Source organism: Arachis hypogaea, chromosome 18 (assembly GCF_003086295.3).
Source record: "Arachis hypogaea cultivar Tifrunner chromosome 18, arahy.Tifrunner.gnm2.J5K5, whole genome shotgun sequence".
Taxonomy (NCBI): Eukaryota; Viridiplantae; Streptophyta; class Magnoliopsida; order Fabales; family Fabaceae; genus Arachis; species Arachis hypogaea.
Genome location: NC_092053.1, coordinates 105,973,467 through 105,993,186, shown reverse-complemented (window position 1 = coordinate 105,993,186; position 19,720 = coordinate 105,973,467). Strand labels below are relative to the sequence as shown.

Sequence of the window (19,720 nt, the reverse complement as noted above, 5' to 3'; positions counted from 1 at the left end):
TTCGGCAGCAACAACAATGGTGTCTTCCAGCAACCACCGACCTCCATCATTAGCAACAGAAGCTCCAGCTAGGCACCGCGGAGCAACAGATCGGCAGCACCGTCGGCCAAGGTGTGGTGGTGGAGACGCCCTCAACCGCGGTGAAACGCGGCGGCTATGGATGCTCGGCGGCGGCTGGCTCTGTGACGAGAATGACAGCGCGGTGACGGCGCGTCAGCGGTGATGGGATAAGCTGGTCGGCAACGAGGAGAATGGCGAAGGCCCACGCTCGGCGACGGTGACAGGCGGTGATGGCTTCCCCGCGGTGGCTCCCTTTCGCGCATCTTCTCTCTCTCTGCGCGCGAGTTCGGCAGTGGCGAGGCAGTGAGGCGCGACGGTCTTCTCCCTCAGTCAGGCGATGGCGCGATGGCGGCAGTGAAGCCCGCATGCCGGCGCGAGTCTTTCTCTCCTCCTTCTCCTTCCTCGGCCCTCACAGATCTCTCCCCTCCTTGTCAGCAGCGGCGGCGACGGTGGCAGTGGCGTCCACCGCGCCGCCTTTCCTCCTCTCTCAATCTGCTTCCGCAAACCCCTCCCCTGTTTCCCCCTTCTCCCTTCATTTCCCTCTTTCACGTTGCAGCCGCTGCTGCTGTAGTATTAGGGAGTATTTGTGTGTGCTGGGTTGTGGGGGAAGAAACGGGTTACTGGGTTAGGGTTTTAGGGTTAGGGTTTCTCTTTCAAAAATTAGGGTTATGGACATTTTAGTAATTTCAAATAAAAATAGGGATATTATAGTAATTAGAAGTAAATTCTAATCCATTAATAATAATGTATAAAAATACTATTTGCTCATCAATTTCATAAATTATTTTCAATAAAATGTCCCAACCAAATAATTAGAAATAATATACTTAATTTTTTCATTTTCCAAAATAGAAATATTAATATTTAAAATATTAATTATCTAATCCAAATCATATAAAATCCTTATTATTTCATAACTATCAACTTTAAAATTTAAATATAGAAAATAATCCAATAATTATAAAATTGGATAATAATCATAACTTATCTCAAATTCAATAAATCAAAACTTGCCTTAATTACCTTTAATAAAATAATCTCTGAAATTAAGGCTATAAATAACTATATGATTTGAGACTTGATCATAATAAGACTTTTCAAAAGTTCTGGATCTTACATCACAGCTCGACTCATTAACAATCGAGCTTATTTCTTAAACTCAAGCTCGGCTCACCAAAAGCTAATGAGCTGGCTCGAGCTCACGAGCTGACTCAAATAAGAGAAACATAAATACATAATTTATAATTTTATATCAATAAATTATAACTTATATATTTTTAAAAATATTTGAAAAGATCAATTTTATATATTGTTTATCTATCAATAAATTATAAATTTTTTATTTATATCCTATATTAAAATTATATGTAAAAAATAAATATAAATATTAAATAATTAAGATTATTATATATATATATATATATATATATATATATATAACAATCTTAATTATGAGCTCAAGCTCGACTCATTTAATTTATGAGCTCAATTTTAGGCTTAAGCTTGGCTCACCAGCTCACGAGCTTAGCTTATCGAGCTGTTAACGAGTCGAGCTCGAGCTAGCTCATGAGCTGGCTTGACTCACTTCCAGCCCTAACTGATTGCCATCTGGTGTGTTGAAGGACTCTTTCCCAAGACTTTTCTCGATTTTAAATCAGTACGGATCTGTGATAGGGAATTGTGGATTATGGGATGGACTAAAATGGATATGGAACTTTCAGTGGAGAAGGGAACTATTCTAATGGAAGTTGGAACTAGTTAACCAACTTTATGAAGTTCTACGATCAATTAAGTTAACAACTGATAGACAGGACAGGCTGGTGTGGAAATTTGATAAATCAGGCGTTTATTCTACTAACTCTTTTGTGCAGGTTTTGCAGGCGGAAACACTTCTAGAGAACATTACCAGCTATACTTTTGCTAGTTCCATTTGGAGAGGCTTAGTACCTCCACGGATTGAGTTATTTACCTGGTTCGTGTTAGTTGGTAGAGTCAATACGAAAGAGAGATTACGTAGGATAGGCATGATTGATCAGCATGATAGTGTCTGTGTCTTATGTAAAGAGGATGTTGAGGACGTCCACCACTTGTTTTTTCGGTGTCAGTTTTCTTGGCAGGTGTGGTGTGCTTGGTTGTGTGACTATGGTAGATTGTGGGCCGTTCCAGGAACTATTAAGTAACACTTTGAAAGTTGGACAGAAGTGCCTGTAAGAAAGGAGGAGTGTAATAGATGGTTAGCTGGTTTTTTTGCTATCATCTGGCACATATGGATGGAAAGGAACAACAAAATCTTCAGGAGCCAAGAAATAGAAGTTGTGGAAGTTATTAATAAGTCTCGTACGAGCTACTACGAGTGGAATAAAGTTGATTCTAATGGTTCTTGATGGCAACGCCGGAGATAACCTTGGATTTATTTTTGCTTCTGTTTCTCTGTTTTTCTTTTTAATTTAGTTTTGTTCTCTTACTCTACTTAGTTGTGCTGAGCTCATTTCTTCAAAAAAAAATTTAAACATATTTTAAATTTAAAATAAATTAAGATAGAATTGAATTGAATCGTAATAAAACAATTTAAAATAATGATACTTATACTTTTTTAACACTTTAACATCAATTTTTTATTAAAAATGATAATATTGATGTTGATGATGATGATAATGATGGAAGTAATCTTGGTGGCGACGGTGATTTGTGAGAATCATTTTTTATTGTTGAATAAAAATGAAAGAACTATTAAATAATATTAGGAATATTTTTTGATATTTTAGTTTTATAATGAGAATATTCTTGGCATATTAATTTTTGAGTAATATTATACATATAAATTTTTTTGTCAATTAAATTGAATTAAATTAATTTAATATAAACAAAAATTATTCTTATCATTTTCATTCACCAACTTATCCAAACTTTATTATTTAAGTTGGTTGGATTTAATTCAAAAAATTTATACCTATTAAATAATGAGAATTGCATTTTTATTACCTTTAAAATCGGTTATATTTTTTAGTAGCAAAACATAAAAGAAAATTCAAATTCTTTAGAGAATTCTATTCCAAAAGTTTTCAAACAATTAAGCTATTGTGTAGGAGCCAACCATGTTAGACAGGTCAAAATTTGGAACTAAGTCATTGCATTTGCCACCTAACTTAACTGACCTAACCAAAATTCTAGCATTGCCATCTTTTTGGAGCTTTTGAGGACAATTGAGTTTCAGAGTCTTCAAATTAAACAAAAGAAAGAAAGAAGTGTTAGGCGGCTTTAGGGCTAAACTTTCCGCCCTAGAAATATTTTTTTTGACAATAATTTTATTTAGAAAATGATCATATAAGGAATATTGTTTTGAGAAGTCCTAATAAATAGAGAACTTTTCGGTTTTTTATTTAAATAAATAAACAAAAATAATTAATTCTCAAAATACGCAGAAAATAAAATTAAAATAAAAATACACATAACGCATGCGAAATAGAAAAATACATCAATTTAAGAATAATGCCAGCGGCCCAATTCGTATTTGTCACAATTGATGTGCTCCAATTCGCGGGTGCTGAATCAGAGGTGACCATTTTGCGATCGTTAGTCCTGTATTGAGAAGTCAGGCTTTGTTTTGCTTGCGATGTCTATTCTTTTTCTATATCAACCCCGTTTCGCTGGCGTGATCTTTAAATTTATAAAAGAAAAAAAAATTAATTAACAACATAATACATATAATTAAACATTTGTGACATGTCAATAGAAATTAATTTAAACTTTAATAAACAAACCAACCTTTTATTCCGGATAAATTTCATCACTTGCGATTTCAAATATATGCATGAATCCATGAAGAATAAAAGTCTACATTATGTGTGGGTCAGTTATTTAACGGATTAAAGTACTATTTTGGTTTTTGTTAAGATTTTTATCAAAAATTAAAATTATCTTCAATATTAAAAAAAACCCTTTCCTAACATTATACTAATTAAAGTAGAATTTAAAATATCCTAAATATAAAATTAACTTACAATAAATTTAAATATTAAAATTATATTATACTACATTAAACTGGGAATACGTGTTTTAGTTTTAAAAGAAATTTGTATTCATAACAATATTATCTAAACTTAAATTATACTAATTAAAGTAAAATTTAAAATGCCTTAAATACAAAATTAAATTACATACATTTAAAGTTGGAAGTGAGTCAAATCCGCTCATAAGTCAACTCGACTGTTAATAGCTCAATAAGCTAAGTTTGTGAGTTGGTGAGCCAGTCTTGAGTTTGGAATTGAATTCATAAATTAAATAACTCGAGCTTAAATTTGAATAAGCTCAGTTCATTTGCTCGTGAACTGGCTCAATTATATATATATATATATATATATACTAATAATCTTAATTATTTAAAATTTTATATTTATCTTTTATATATAATTTTGATATAGGACATAAATAAAAAAATTATAATTTATTGATAGATAAATAATATATAAAATTGATTTTTTTAAATATTTTTTAAAATATATAAATTATAATTTATTGATATAAAATTATAAATTATATATTTATGTTTTTATTATTTGAGACAGCTTGTGAGTTTGGTCTAATTCGACTCAACTCGACTCATTTCCAAAGATAAGGAAACTCGAACTCGCGATCTTTAAGTGAGTATAAAAAAACTATGTCATTTAAATTATAACTCGTTGGCGTTTAGTAAATAACAATGTGCTTTCTCATACTAGATAAATCGAGCACCTTATGGAGTTATGGTATAACAATGACAACTATGAAAAAATAATAGTTGTGAGAAAATATTTAAATTAGTTTTTATACCGTAAAAGATGCCAACAAATAATTATTTATATTAACATTAGCATCATGTTTTGCAATTAATAGATTTAAGTCGAAATTATTATTTTTATTTTATAATCGTAAAAAAATAAAATTTAATAATGTAAAAAAAAGGAAGTAAGCGAAAATAATTAATTTAAATCGATCGTATAGTTACTTGTCTTTTTAAATAACTTAATCTTTAATTTAGTTTGTCGTCAAGAACAAATATTACTCATTGTTTTTTATTTTTTTAAAATATATTATATACAGCAAAAAAAAATATCAAATTAATTATTATAAATTCGTATATAAATATATGTATTATTTAACTTACTTTTAATATGTATTTTATATTTTTAATTTATATTTTAAATAATTAATTTAATAACTATTTTTTGCATATATTTAACATAGTTATTAGGGCAAAAAATCATATTAAGCCACATGCAGAAAAGTTTAACCAAAATACGCCAAACAGAAATTTGTTTCAGCAATAAGCCAAGAGGCATTTTTATATAAATCGAACCAACAAGGTTCGAACTCTATTAGTAAGTAATTCGAACCACATTGGTTCGAACTACTACAAAAAAAATGTGAATAATTCGAACCGGTCAAGTTCGAACCAGGAGAGCATGTAATTCGAACCGGTTGAGTTCGAATTATGTGGAGATTAGTCTAGTGTAATAAATCGAACCAGGTTGGTTCGAATTATGGGAAGAGAGGTCGACTGAAGTAATTCGAACCAGGCTGGTTCGAATTACATGTATCATGGTTCGAACCAGGTTAGTTCGAACCAAAGAGAGGCTGATTGTTATAATTCGAACCAGCCTGGTTCGAATTACATGTATCATGGTTCGAACCAGGTTAGTTCGAATTAGTAGGAGTCAGAGCTCTATATAAACGCTGTAAACGTGATTTGCTCTCATTAGAGGACTTAAGATGGCTAGTGAAGAGGAGAGTTTTGCTGTTTTGGTACACCACAGAGGATCCATCAAGAGGAAAACTCGGTCCGGAGTGAAGTTCACAGATAAGAATCCTCTCTATATTGTGGTGAATCGAACGACAAGCTATGATGACCTGGTTAGAGCTGTGCTGATGAAACTTGGCCTGGAAGGTGCGAAGCGGATTAAGAAGTTTTTCTATCGCATTCCAGTCACGATCCTGCACGATACGGTGAAGTATGATTGTCTCACGATTGGTAGTGATGAGGACCTCCAAGTCATGTTTCTTTGTCGGAGGCAGTTTCCGGAGGTCCGCACACCAGAGTTGCTGGCAAAGCTGGTTGATGTGGTATCCAGCTCAGGCGGTTCGAACCGGAATACCGCCAATGTAGCCACTGCAGCTGGCTCCAGTTCGATGGCTGCTGTGGCTTCTTCCTCCGTCCCAGTTTACGAGCCAGCGGCCCAACTTGTCGCCTCTCCGTCATTTGCTGTTGATTTGAATGACGGCGTCCGCGACGAGGTAGGATCCTTTGATGTTCTGCCAAACGCTTTACACGGCGTTCCACCGGTTGGCGTCGGAGACGGAGAATTGGGTGATCCTGATGAGGACGACGTTGAGCCCGAAACGATTGAGGAAGATAGCGGGGACGAGGTTGTAGCGGCTGGGCCTGCATTGGCTGGCGGTGGTTCTAGCTCTGGCACACAGCAGTATCCACCATATTTTTCTTCGCTGGACCTGGACGCCATGACGCATGAGGGTGCGCTAGGGCACCCTGTTGGATTCGGAGCTAGAGATGCGGAAGAGAATGCTGGTCTCACAGAGTTCCAAGTTGGTCAGCAATTCCAGGATAAAGATGAGGCCCTGTTAAGTGTGAAGACTTACAGCATCCGGCGAGGGGTACAGTACAAGGTGGTGGAGTCCGATCACCGCCGGTATGTGGGCAAGTGTTCCGAGTTCGGGAATGGTTGCACATGGTTGATTCGGCTAAGTCTCCGGAAGCGCAAGGGCATTTGGGAGGTCAAACGGTACAATGGCCCTCACACTTGCCTAGCCACATCCATATCAAGTGATCACAGAAGTTTGGATCATTCTGTGATTTCGGCGTTCATTATGCCAATGGTTAGGGCTGACGCATCGGTTAGCATCAAGGTGCTCCTGAACGCCACGACAGCTGTAAGTCATATTGAAAAAGAATAGGCCCAGCATAGTACCTCGACGCCAAAGGCCAGCTGAAGGCCTCATATCCTGTAGGCCTAAACTGAGGAAACCGCCAAAAGATCCAAGACTGCAGTAGCTGGAGCGGGCCCGCTAACTTCACAACATGTCTGTTTGCCACCCTGCACATGCACCGGTACAACCAGGCCAGTGCTGCCGAACCCCAGCTATACGTACCCAGCTCCTCCAGCCTCGCTACATATGGAAGCCATCTAATGTGAATCCGGTTGCCAGACTTGTCCGCAAACAGCTGCGTGCCCAGCAACATCATGATGTACGCCCGGACATATCGGCGAACAGTGTCATCATCTGCATCCTCAGGGCACTCACCAAAGGTCTCCTGAAACCAGGTGCAGTTCACTGCGTACTTCTGAACCTGACTGGGAGGAGGTATAACTCCTAGCAACTCCTGGAACCAGACCCAGGGTGGACGGCCGCCATCGATGTATATATGGAACTCTGACAGGCACCCGCTCACGTAACGGCCATCGACTGGCAAACCCAGCTGGTATGCCACGTCCTGGAGTGTGATCGTGCACTCTCCGAACGGCATATGAAATGTGTGCGTCTCGGGACGCCATCTCTCCACGAATGCACTGACGAGCGCCTCGTCTAGCCGGAACCACCGGTCGTTCAGCCTTGCAAGATGGTATAGCCCTGCCATCTGCAAGTATGGAACGTATCTGTCATCAAGACGCATGCCCTGCTGCCGCCTCATGCTCCTAATGCATCGCTCGGGCTGCGCATGAAAAGAAACGCATACTGAGATATATAACTACACAGGTTTTACAGTCAACCGGTTCACATAAACCGGTTTACAGTTAACCGGTTCACATAAACCGGTTAAAAGTAAACCGGTTTACATAAACGGGTTTACATAAAACGGTTTCTATAATCCGGTTTACATTAACCATTTCGCTAAATTAAACAGCATAACATCACATGAAAGATAACTAACTGGAAAACAAACCCTAAACCACACAACTAAACCGCTAGCATATACCACAATTAACGAGAGCCATTAACAAGAAAGAAATTCAATAAACCGGCTTACTTAAACCACCTAGCATTAAACAACTACCCTAAACCACATATAAAAACCGCTTGCAAAAACTGCTAACAAAAACCGCTAACATAAACCACCAACATAAACCACTACCAAAAACCACTGACTTAAACCACTAACAAAAACCACTACCCTAAACCACCACCCTAAACCACTAACATAAACCACTAACTAATACCACTAGCTTAAACCACTATCATAAACCACCTACATAATCCCCTCACCTAAACCACCTACATAAACCACTAACATAAAGTACCGTCTAACCAGGATACAAAACCACTAAAGCACAACTAACGCTTGAATCAAAAATATTTCCGTACTAACCTCGTCGTTGATGACCCCGGCTATATGAGCGACTCCGTCCAACCGATATAACTGTGCCGGATCGTCCCCCATCAGCAGAGTAGTCCGTTCAGGTCTTCCTCGGAGAGAATCTGGGTCGTTTTCTCTGAGATTTTGTGGGGTAGGGGTGAAGGTATAATGGTTCGAATGAGGGTGATTCGAACTCCTTATATAGTCGAATCACACCTAATTCGAACCAGCCTGGTTCGAATTATGAAGGAGTGCATTAGGAGTAATTCGAACCGGCCCGGTTCGAATTACATGGAATCGATTTCAAAGCATAATTCGAACCAACCTGGTTCGAATTATGTATGAGAGAAGTTCGAACCATAGTGGTTCGAATTATGTATGGGAGGAGTTCGAACCTTATTGGTTCGAATTATTCAAAAACGTACAACACTAAATCGAACCATGTTGGTTCGAATTATGAAGGAGTGCAATTCGAACCAGCTTGGTTCGAATTATATTAAAATACACTTTGGCTCATTGCTGAAAGGAAATTGGATTTGGCGCATTTTGGTTACAAGATTCTTGCTTTGGCTCATTATGGTTTTTTGCCCTAGTTATTATTTTTATTTAAAAGTCTACGAAGTTGAATTTATATTTTGACTAATGCGCGCAAGAGGAACGCAAAAAATCTTTTTAAATAGGCAAGTTAAATTTAATATTTATTATTGATTATTTAATATTTATACATATATAGATTTTCACATTATTTAAATTTATATTATATATATGGAATTTAATTAATTAATTTATTTTTAAATCTAGAGACACCCAGTAAACTTTTTGTTTTGATATTGGAGTGACAATAGTATTTTTTAAAATATAAATAGTTGAAGTGTTATTCTCAAATGTAAAACCGTTTAATTAGAGAAGTAAAAATTGGACGTTTCATCATTTTAAAAAAAAAAAGTATAGGTAGACAATGAAAATACTAAATAATGTGAATAATTGATATATTGGATTTTTTTTTTAACCAAAGATAGGAGACTCGAACCCGTAACCTCTTAATTGAGTATGGAAAGACTATGCCATTTGAGTTATAACTCATTGACTGATATATTGGATGTTCATTTTACTAGGCGTGCGAATAATTATTCTAATATTAAGATTTAGGTGAATAATTTAAAAGTGTAGTATATTTTGATTTGACTGGTGATTATTTATATTATTCAAAAAAATTATAACCCTTTTAAAAAAAATAAAAAATTACAATATTTTACTTCCATAAAAAAAAAAACGCCGCACGCAGCATGCTCCAATTATATAGGATTTCCGTGGTAAAACAAAAACACAAAAAAGGCGTTTGTCCATGACCAAGTGAACAACCCCACAAGTCGACAACCAGAGTTCCCCACTAATCACATTTTTTTTACGACTAAGCAGCTCCACCCCAAGATGCCATCATCGTCATTATAATACTTAATAGTTAATACTATACTTCTTCTAAGACCAATTCAAAAAATTCACAAATCTTCTGGATCCGCGATCTTTCTCCTTTTCCTTCTTTCTCTTCTATTCGAACCGGTAATACTCTTCTTCTTCCATTTCCAAACCCTAGTAATTACCTTCTCTACAATTCCATTCTGCACTCTTACCTTTGCTATTTGCCTTTGGTAATTGATTCCGTCGTTCTCTGTCATTCCTTTCGCGATTCGTCGTCGTTCCGATTTGTTCAGCTCAACCACCGCGTTTTTTCATCATCGGTTTTATTTTTTATTTTTTTATTTTCTTATGATTTTGTTGTGATTTGGTAACGATGAGGAGGTGAACCTACAGGTTGCTGTGTTGATTCAGAATGGCGTTCTTCAGAAGCGTTTCTGCGCTTTCTAGGCTACGATCTCGCGTGGTAACTCTCAAGAAAAATGCCAACTTCTTTTTCCTTTGGTGTTTTTCCTTTTAGAAATATAACTTTCCCTTTTAAATGGAATCTCTGTTGTTTTTTTTCTTTCTTTATCTTTTCTCTCTTTGCGCACGCCATTTTACTTTTCTCTGTAATGATTATCTAATTTTATTTTTATGATCACAGGGTCAACAACCTACCCTTGCCAATTCAGTTAGATGGCTTCAAATTCAGACATCCACTGCCACTGTATGCTCTCCCTCACTTCCTGTTTATATTTGGTGTTTTATGAAATGTATACAATAAGCCTTTATCGCGTGTATTTTTTTTCTCTGTGAATGGAATTACTGCTATATTTCCTATCATTGTTATATTGGTACAGTTGGTCTTTTTTTGGGGGGGGGGGGGGGGATTTTGATACTAATCGTGATATTTTCTGGAACTTTGTTATCATTATTAATGTTGTTGATAACTTAACCATTTATTTTCCTATCTTTCAGGATCTACGTTCTGAGTTGAAGGAGCTAATTCCAGAATATCAGGTTCGTTCTGTTATTTTAAGCTTTGGCAGTGATACCTGTTTATGTTGGATAAACTGATTTAGAAAGGGTAATCAAAGATAGCAGTGGCTAGCTTACATTATAACCTTTTGGTGTGGTCCTTGCTTTGATCCTGCGTAATGTGGATGCATTGCACCAGGCTGATGTATAAATGGTCCTGCTCTATCAGGGATTAATGTGATTTGGGTTGTGTCATAAGTTTTTTTTTTGTCTCATTGTATGGGCTGGTGTAATCTTGGTTTTAATGTTAATTGTTTGATTTTAATGGGTGTTAGTGTATGTAAGTTGAAGCCTTGTTTGTGCTGCAATGGCAAATACATGTTAGTTGTAGCTGTTTTCGCAAGTGCACAAGATATTTTTAAGTCTGAAGCTCTTGGTAAATGTCTTTCCTGATTCGTAGTTTTCTTTGATGATTGGTTGTTGCCCAATATCTCCTGATCTTCATTGTTTGTTTTATTTGCTCTAAGCTTGCAGTATATCTAGTTATGATTTAATCTATACATAAAATCTGGTTTCAGGAGCGTGTTAAGAAGCTGAGGAAAGAGCATGCAAATGTTGAATTGGGAAAAATCACTGTTGATATGGTAAATTATGTTTGCTTTATAATACATAGTGTCAAGTTACAGTAAATGTTATATTCTGATCTCTTACCTCTTGTTTATAAGCTCACAATGTGACTGATTCGTTGGATCATCCTTTGTCATGTTTAAAAGGTACTTGGTGGAATGAGAGGAATGACGGCTTTGGTATGGCTAGGTTCAGCTGTCGATCCAGATGAGGTACATATCTAAAATACCCATTCTTCACTCTTATACTTGCGTTTTTTGGAGGGAGGTGGATTTTACCGCTAACGACTATTGATAAGTTGATAGTATCTTAGGTTTAGGATCCGTTAGTTTTCTTTATTAAGTTAAATTAATTTCTGAGGACAACACATTATGTCTTACAGGGAATTCGCTTTAGGGGCATGACAATTCCTGACTGCCAGAAAAAACTTCCTGGTGCATGTCCTGGTGGGGAGCCATTGCCTGAGGGCATACTCTGGCTTCTATTGACAGGAAAGGTATGCATTAGATTCATTCAAACATATTGGATTATTTATTTTGGATGCAGACATATCTCTATTACACTACATAAGATTATACGTGACAATATTTTTGATATGTTCTCTTTATATGAATTTTGTTATATTTGATTCATTGTGTCGCAGATACCTAATAAGGAGCAAGTAGATTCATTATCCCAGGAATTGCGAAGTCGTGCAACTATCCCAGGTCAGATTCCTTTGAGGTCACAACTTGATTTTAATTATTTATGAAGCACTGTGTTCTTCCTCATCATACAATAAACTGACACCAAGTAGATTGACATGCTTTTGTAAAGGTAGTGTATGTCCCTCAAGCTAGAGTTGAGTAGGTTTGATATCCTGGATAGATAGTGCTTAATAGGTTAATGACTGTGTATGACATGTTTGGATTCTGTTATTAACTTTTTTTTTTTAATAAAAAGAAAAAGTATTATTCTATTTGAACTTCATATGAATCTAGGATCACTATTCTATACCCATTTATCATGAATGTGAGAGGAACTGAGCTTTCTGATGCGCTGTTGACTAGTTAGGAGTTAGTATAAAAATAGATGGTAAAGAGTAGAGGGGAAATCAATCTAGGAATGGAGTGAGTCACTGAATTTCCTCTCTGTCATAATCATTGAAATAATGAAATGACACCGATTCTCATCAATTTCTGAATCATTTCTATTAATATGGTCCATGTCTGTGAAAAATGCACATCCTTGTCTAAGCACTTGTTAACTTGGAAGATATGGACTTGCCTTGTTGCATTATGTCCGTGGCAAACTTCAGGCTTGCTCTTGCTCAAATGTCATGACTTATGAGTGGCATGTCCATAGAAATTTTAAACATAGTTTTTACTTGGTTGTTCCTAATATATGAATGAGTTAATGATCATGTTTTGTCTGAAAATTGTGGATTCATTTTTTTTTCCCAACTGCAGATTATGCTTTTAAGGCTATTGATGCTTTGCCTGTTTCTGCTCATCCAATGACTCAGTTTACTACTGGTGTCATGGCCTTGCAGGTTGAGTATCAGATTCTTTCTTCAACTTCTAATTTATACAGTCTTCCTAGCTTTTCTTCTGTAATTAAATTGTTTACAGTGGGTTTTATTTTGCTTTTACCAACAAGATTAGATGATCTTGATTTCTCCATAGATGACTTTTAATTTAAAGTGATTAGGAAGTAAACTAGGTTGTGTTTGGTACTTCTGTTTAAAAACTAGTTTTGGCAAAATTAATGTTGGAATTGTAGCCCACATTAAAGTGAGAACTTCTTTCTGTGGACAAAACCATGGTTTTCTGTGGCAGAATTATGTTTAAGCTGAGAATGAAACCCCAAAACCAAACATGATCACAATAAAAGTAAAATCATATTTGAACTCTTAAAACCCCCCGTTTTGGCAACCTCAATACCACATTCACTCTTTGATTCTTGAATTTGTGATATGTTATCCTTTGTTGATTTATTTTTTTATATCTGTTTGCAAATAAAATGATAATATTGATAACAAAGAAGTCTATATAGTAATATTAATCATAGTGACAATGGATAAACTGTTATCTCATATTCAACTGACCATCATAAGCCATAACTGGCTAAGGAAATTGCTCAATAAGTGCATTGAACATGTGCTTATCTCTGGTCCAATCTCACCATAGGTTCCTATGTATCCGAAAAATATGAAATGAAGATAACATATTTAGTTAATGTTTGTTTCAGTTTATTTTGTCAGACAATTAGTGTTTTCACTGAAAAGAATATTTTTCATATATTTGGATAAAATTTTAAAATAATCAGTTTTTTCAAATAAAAATATATTCAATTTTTGGCTATTTTGTAGGCTAATAGTAACTTCTCAGAAAATCAGTTTTCATCTTTTTAATTATATATAAGATTTTAATTTAATTGTAGAATCACTTTTTCAGAAGCTAAAAACAAACACCCTTGTTTACAACATGTTGCTGAGGATCACTATAAACTTAACTCACTGCTGAATATGTACACTTTTAATATTCTTGCTGAAGCAAGCAAGAGTGAACTTACTGTCAATTCATTTAACTTCCAGGTTGAGAGTGAATTTCAGAAGGCATACGAGAGTGGGATAGCTAAGGCAAGGTATGGTTCTAATTTCTTAATGGCGTTTGCATTATTTACTTGTGTAAGTTACTATAGCCTTTTTTTTGTTTCGATATAGGTACTGGGAACCAACGTATGAGGATACATTGAATTTAATTGCTCGTTTGCCTGGAATTGCTGCTTATATTTATAGGAGGTATGTAAAATACTAAAATTGTAAAGGATATCCTCATCCAAGTTACTGTGGGGGATACATTGCAGGATCATTGATCCTAAGTATTTGACATCTTCTATCATCCTCTTACCATTTGGATTACTTTCTCACCTTATAAAGGAAATACAAGGATGGAAAAATCATACCATTGGATGATTCTTTGGATTATGGTGCAAACTATGCTCACATGTTAGGATTTGACGATCCAGAAATGCTGGAGTTTATGAGGCTGTATATTTCCATTCATAGGTTCGTATTCCATGGGTTCCTTGGTTTCATTTGAGTTACCACCCTGGCTTTACTGTTGAGTTTCATGATGCATTTGGTTTGCAGTGATCATGAAGGTGGTAATGTTAGTTCTCATACAGCCCACCTAGTGAGTTACTTCCCTTAATTAAAGTCTTGCCCAATAATGTTGAACTTCTGTATATATTACTTATGTTGCTATTTTTTTAATGTATGGTGTTGTTTGATCCCTTCAGGTAGCCAGTCCACTATCAGATCCTTACCTTGCATTTGCGGCTGCTTTGAATGGTTTAGCTGGGCCACTCCATGGGTTGGCTAATCAGGTATATTTTGTTAATCGTCATAGTTCATCCTTCTGCTAAGAAGTCTGTTTGCCTATAGTATTCACTCCAACCCAACATTACAGATTTTAATGGTTTGAGTATAGGCTTAGTTTTCAGAATGACACTCGTGTTTTCTACTTTATAGTAGCTAATCCCACTTACTAGGACAAGGATCGCTTGCTTGCTTCTTGATAAAATAAAACTGTTCTGCATTACAACTTACAAGTATGTGCTGTATTGATATGTTCTGTCTGCCAGATACTGGTCTAGTAGGAATGCTGCTTTCTTAAAGAATGATAATAGTAAGAAAAAAGCCTGCCTTGTATTCTTGAAAGGGGTTTAAGTTGTTTACCATTGTGAGAGCATTGTATTTGCCATCTTATTACCTTATGGAATATAAATATTATTAAAGCTTACACAAAAGACAAAACTAGGTAGTGTCATAGTATGTGATTAATGTTCATAGTTTTTCTCATTTATTATTTTTAGTTTAATTCTCTAAGTCCGTTTTATTATGTTGTTACAGGAGGTTCTGCGATGGATCCGATCAATAGTTGCGGAGTTTGGCACTCCAAACATTAGTACAGAGCAACTGAGCGAGTACATTCATAAAACATTGAATAGTGGCCAGGTGACGTGGTAACTTGTATTATGGGAAGCGAAATAGTGTTTTTGAAAGCCATTTTCCTTTAGATTTGGCATTTTGGTGAATAAATTATATGGTAAAACTTCGTGCAATTAATATTGTTTTAACCTTTACTCTTCTTTTCCTTTCAACTAAAAGAATTTGATAGGTAGAGCTGCGGATAAGAAATCCATTTAGATTTTCATATCTAGCGTTATTGACTCTTGTTCTCTTGATCCCTTGTATTTGTCTTACAAAACAAGTGTTTCCTAACAGGAAGTTTCTGTAAAATATTTGAAAAGAACTAGGGGACAATTTTTTATACTTCCAAAATAAAGGTTGTTTTCGTAACTAGAGTAAGTGCAATGAGAAGTATTGGAAATTTGTTAATAGGTATTGGCTATTCTTTTTTGGATCGCCAGGTTATTCCTGGATACGGACATGGTGTTTTGCGCAAAACAGATCCAAGATACACATGCCAGAGGGAGTTTGCTTTGAAGCATTTGCCAAATGATCCATATTTCCAGCTGGTAATTGTTTATTTCCTAATATCAATATTATTCTATTGCTTTGGAGAACTTTCCCGTTTTAGTAATATAATATTACTCACCTTAAAGAGGGGAGTGGGATAGAAGGTTCATAGGATGCTATAGTGCTATATTAGGGGAAGCACCACCTTATGCGTATATATATGTGAGAAAACATAGGAAGTGGATAACGGGGACTAGGGGAGTTAATGAGCGAACAAATGTTGTAACTAACCTTCCAAATGGCAAGTTAGGGGGGAGGGGGTGGGATTCTCATGATTGAGGCGAGGGAGGAGGATATTTAGGGTGCAGGAGATGGTGAGGGAATCATTTAAACTGTTGGAATAGGAGAATCAACTCTCTGGAAAGCTTGATACTATCACAGTTTCTTTCATTTTTCTCTCAAATTTTATAGTTTAGGAGGCCACACTGGTTTTGATTTAAATCTCAGTTTCGGCTACTGTTTCGTCTCTTTTCCCCATTTAGATACCATTTGTTACATCTAGTTTCATCAAAATCTAATTTGACTGTCACTGTTTCAGGTGTCAAAAATAAAAGAGGTTGTGCCTCCTATTCTCACCAAGTTAGGCAAGGTAATGTTGTGTTTGTTATCTTTTGATAAACATTCTGATACAAGGTGGTCTATGCTTAATGACTTACGGTAGTCAATGGTCTATTGGTAATCAATAAGCATTCCCATAGAATAATGAATTTAAAGTGCTTTGTTGACCTTTTGGAAACTTCTAATTCAATGGCATCACTCCGCCATTCTTGGTAAATTTCATTTCTAAAGTTTCTTAGTTCAAAAGAAAGAGGTAATATATATTTAAATGATGGAGAGCTGTAGCAACCATGCAGTTCTGTTTTTGTTCCATTCTATTTACTTTGCTTATTTCTTGCCCCACACGATTGATCCTTGAATCTGGATACACTGGTTCACGTTTTAGTTTTGTTCTGTCTGTGTTCTATTTATACTTTTTCTTATATATATATATTGAATAAACTATGATTTTCGCAGTTTAATTGATGAACCATATATAGCTGTACTCTTTGCTATCTTGCTATTAAGGTAATTTTTCCTTTTATAGTGATTAAATTTGAGATATTCTATGGTGGTAGGTTAAAAACCCATGGCCTAATGTTGATGCTCACAGTGGAGTGCTACTGAACTACTATGGTCTTACCGAGGAAAAGTACGTTGTTACTTCTCTTGCATATTTCACTTGTGATGATTTTCATTTTGCAATAATGGTGAATCTGATGATCTGCTGAATATTTTCGGCAGCTATTATACTGTTCTCTTTGGCGTGTCGCGAGCTGTTGGAGTTGGCCCTCAGGTTAGTTGTGCTTCGTTAGCTATACACTTTTTTTGTTGCGTAAGCTTTTTTTTTTTTTTTTTTTTGGACTTGGTGTTGCGTAAGCTTAACATCACTCTTCTTTATGGCTTCTTTATGGTGCATTACAGTTGATATGGGACCGAGCTCTTGGAATGCCACTCGAAAGGCCCAAAAGTGTTACATTGGAGAAACTAGAGCAATTGTGTGCCAAATAATCATATGGTAAAATCTGGGTACAATTTAAAAAAAAAAAAAGAGGAATATTCATTAGCTGGGCACAAGTCCCTGAGTTGTTTCATAAGTTTTTTGGTTTAGGTAAATGGTGTTCTATCACCCACGCAGTTGTCTCGCCACGTTTGAGCTGCATAAATTAGATTTCAGGGAGCATTCAGAATAAAGGAATTACTATTGTTTTGGGGTTATCTCCTTTCATAAATTTCAAAATGGGATTAAACCCTTCGGCTAGTGATCAATAACAAGTATTTACTTCGAGGAGTTAGATTTGAAACAGCATCATTCTGTGCTTTCTTTGGCTCTATTATAAATAAAGAGTATACATTACAAGATACCACAAAATATATTAAAAAAAAAAAAGGGATGCTTTAGCCTTTTAGGCCCCAAATGTGAAATGTGAAAATGAAACGATTGTAATAATTTTTGTAATTAGTTAAAAAATTGAAAATATGGTTTGATGGATTTTGTAATTCACCCAAAAATGTGCAAATATGATCCTAGAGTTGTGAAAAAATATATTAAAAAGCTTGCTTAATTCTAATAGGCAGTTCTAATTTTATAATCACAGGTAATATATTATCGTACAATGCTACTGTTCCGTGAATTATGTGAGACTGGCATGATTTGGCCTAAGGTCCACTCCTTAGATGTCTTTTTTAGTAAGGTGAAGTCTGAGTGAGAATGGGGATGGTATCTGTAAGGGAGAAATTTTGATATGGTATCTGTAAGGGAGAAATTTTGATATTTAAGTTGGTTGAGAAAAATCTGTGTGTGATGAGGTATTTATATAATAGGAATGATGACTTAATTATCACTTTGGAACTTTCCTACTTAGAGTGATGGGTAGTTATTTTCTATTGTTTAGGAAGGAGTTGTTATCTCATATTTCGAATAGTGGGCGAGTTTGTAGACATGCACATTAGTGTAGTTGAGAGGACTTTCTTATCGTGCAAGTCGAAACGAGTTTGGACTTAGGGATCCAAGCTTTAGTCAAATTGAATAACCTTAGTAAGATATGTTTCCTAAATTCTTTGAATTGGGCTTTTTAGTACTGGCATTAGCTGTGGGTCAGGGTATGAATAATACCGAGTCGTGTAGTTGGTACTCAAATCTTATTATTTTGCTACTACTTCAAGTCGGTTTTTCGATGAGATTTATTAGAAGAAGTCGGTTATCTTGGCGTGATTTTGATTGATGTAACATTTCATATTTTTGTAATCGTTTGCACACTTTTTTATTTTCCTTGGTAATTGTGCAGCATTTAAAGCATGATGATTTTATCTCTTTGTCCTTATAACTATATTAGCTTCTTCATACAAATTCTCCTTCTCCGTACAAAAATTTTTCACATTTCACTGAAACTGCTTTCCTCTAAGTTTCTTTCCTTCTTTTGTCAGAGTGACTTCATTTTCATCACTTCCCTTTCCACCGTATTCTTTTGCTTCCAAGAAATTTTTTTTATCATTGCTTTGGTGCTTCCAAAATTTTTTGGGTGTTTATTTTGCTTCTCTTGTCTTTCCAGCATTTCAGGTGGGTTCTTTTTCTCATTTTTTCTCATTTGCTATGGTTGAATTTTTTTTATCTGTTTTTTTATTTTGACAAAATGTTCAAGAAAAGGAATTTTTTTAGAATGATTTAGAGATTCTTAGTATTGCTTTCTTGTTGAATGTTACTACTTCACTTGAACTTGTGTTTGTGGGACATTTTTTGCTCCCAAAAAATACTGTTATCACTACTGATGAGTGCGTCATTTGCGTTTCTAGACATTGATGTGGCTTTAGTCATTAAAAATGACTTAGATTGGTTGTGTTTGCTATGGTGACGATACCGAGTTGATTGATGTTGCAACCGACTTCTTTCTCTTCATAAGTAGTTACTTTATTTTGTAGGTATACGACCTTTATGTCTCGTTCTGTAGTTCAAATAATGCCTTCTAATATTCCAAAAGATTTAGATTGGGTAGATAGTATTATATTAGGGGCTATCTCAGTGGTGGATAAAGAGACTCTAAAAAATTTTCGACTTAAGTATCCAATTTGTAAAAAATTAGAGGATGATGAGAATTATGTCCTAGTAGTCCCTGACCCTGAAGAAAGAATTTGTTATGCTCGAGTCAATAAGTCGAGTCCCTATTTTTTCTTCACGTATGAGTATCTTTTCCTTAGGTTGGGTGTGAGAATCATTTTATCGACTTCGAACAAGATGTCCTTTTGACATG

The 19,720-nt window shown here is 35.5% G+C and overlaps 1 protein-coding gene across 4 annotated transcripts; it reads left to right on the top strand.

Annotated features, from left to right (window-relative positions):
- Window positions 1-9,733: 9,733 nt before the first annotated feature.
- Window positions 9,734-17,781, top strand: LOC112770988 (citrate synthase, mitochondrial). 4 transcript variants are annotated; one of them, XM_025815522.3, is made up of 21 exons: window positions 9,734-9,967; window positions 10,220-10,289; window positions 10,470-10,532; window positions 10,784-10,825; window positions 11,362-11,427; window positions 11,557-11,622; window positions 11,793-11,906; window positions 12,054-12,117; window positions 12,859-12,941; window positions 13,986-14,035; window positions 14,115-14,192; window positions 14,331-14,459; window positions 14,544-14,586; window positions 14,693-14,779; window positions 15,306-15,410; window positions 15,827-15,934; window positions 16,474-16,524; window positions 17,051-17,124; window positions 17,217-17,268; window positions 17,397-17,490; window positions 17,584-17,781. In XM_025815522.3, exons 2-20 carry the CDS (start codon window positions 10,239-10,241, stop codon window positions 17,481-17,483), a joined length of 1,413 nt encoding a protein of 470 aa, XP_025671307.1. In that variant the 5' UTR covers window positions 9,734-9,967; window positions 10,220-10,238; the 3' UTR covers window positions 17,484-17,490; window positions 17,584-17,781. The 4 variants fall into 4 exon arrangements, with proteins under 4 accessions (XP_025671307.1, XP_025671305.1, XP_072082195.1 ...); XM_072226094.1 differs by having other exon boundaries at window positions 9,759-10,056; XM_025815520.3 differs by having other exon boundaries at window positions 17,397-17,781.
- The last annotated feature ends 1,939 nt before the right edge of the window (window positions 17,782-19,720 follow it).

Coding starts and splice junctions, on each gene's coding strand:
- LOC112770988 (XM_025815522.3), top strand. CDS start 10,239: ATGGCGTTCTTCAGAAGCGTTTCTGCGCTTTCTAGGCTACGATCTCGC. Junction 10,826..11,361: donor AGCTAATTCCAGAATATCAG/GTTCGTTCTGTT, acceptor ATCTGGTTTCAG/GAGCGTGTTAAGAAGCTGAG. Junction 14,036..14,114: donor AGTGGGATAGCTAAGGCAAG/GTATGGTTCTAA, acceptor GTTTCGATATAG/GTACTGGGAACCAACGTATG.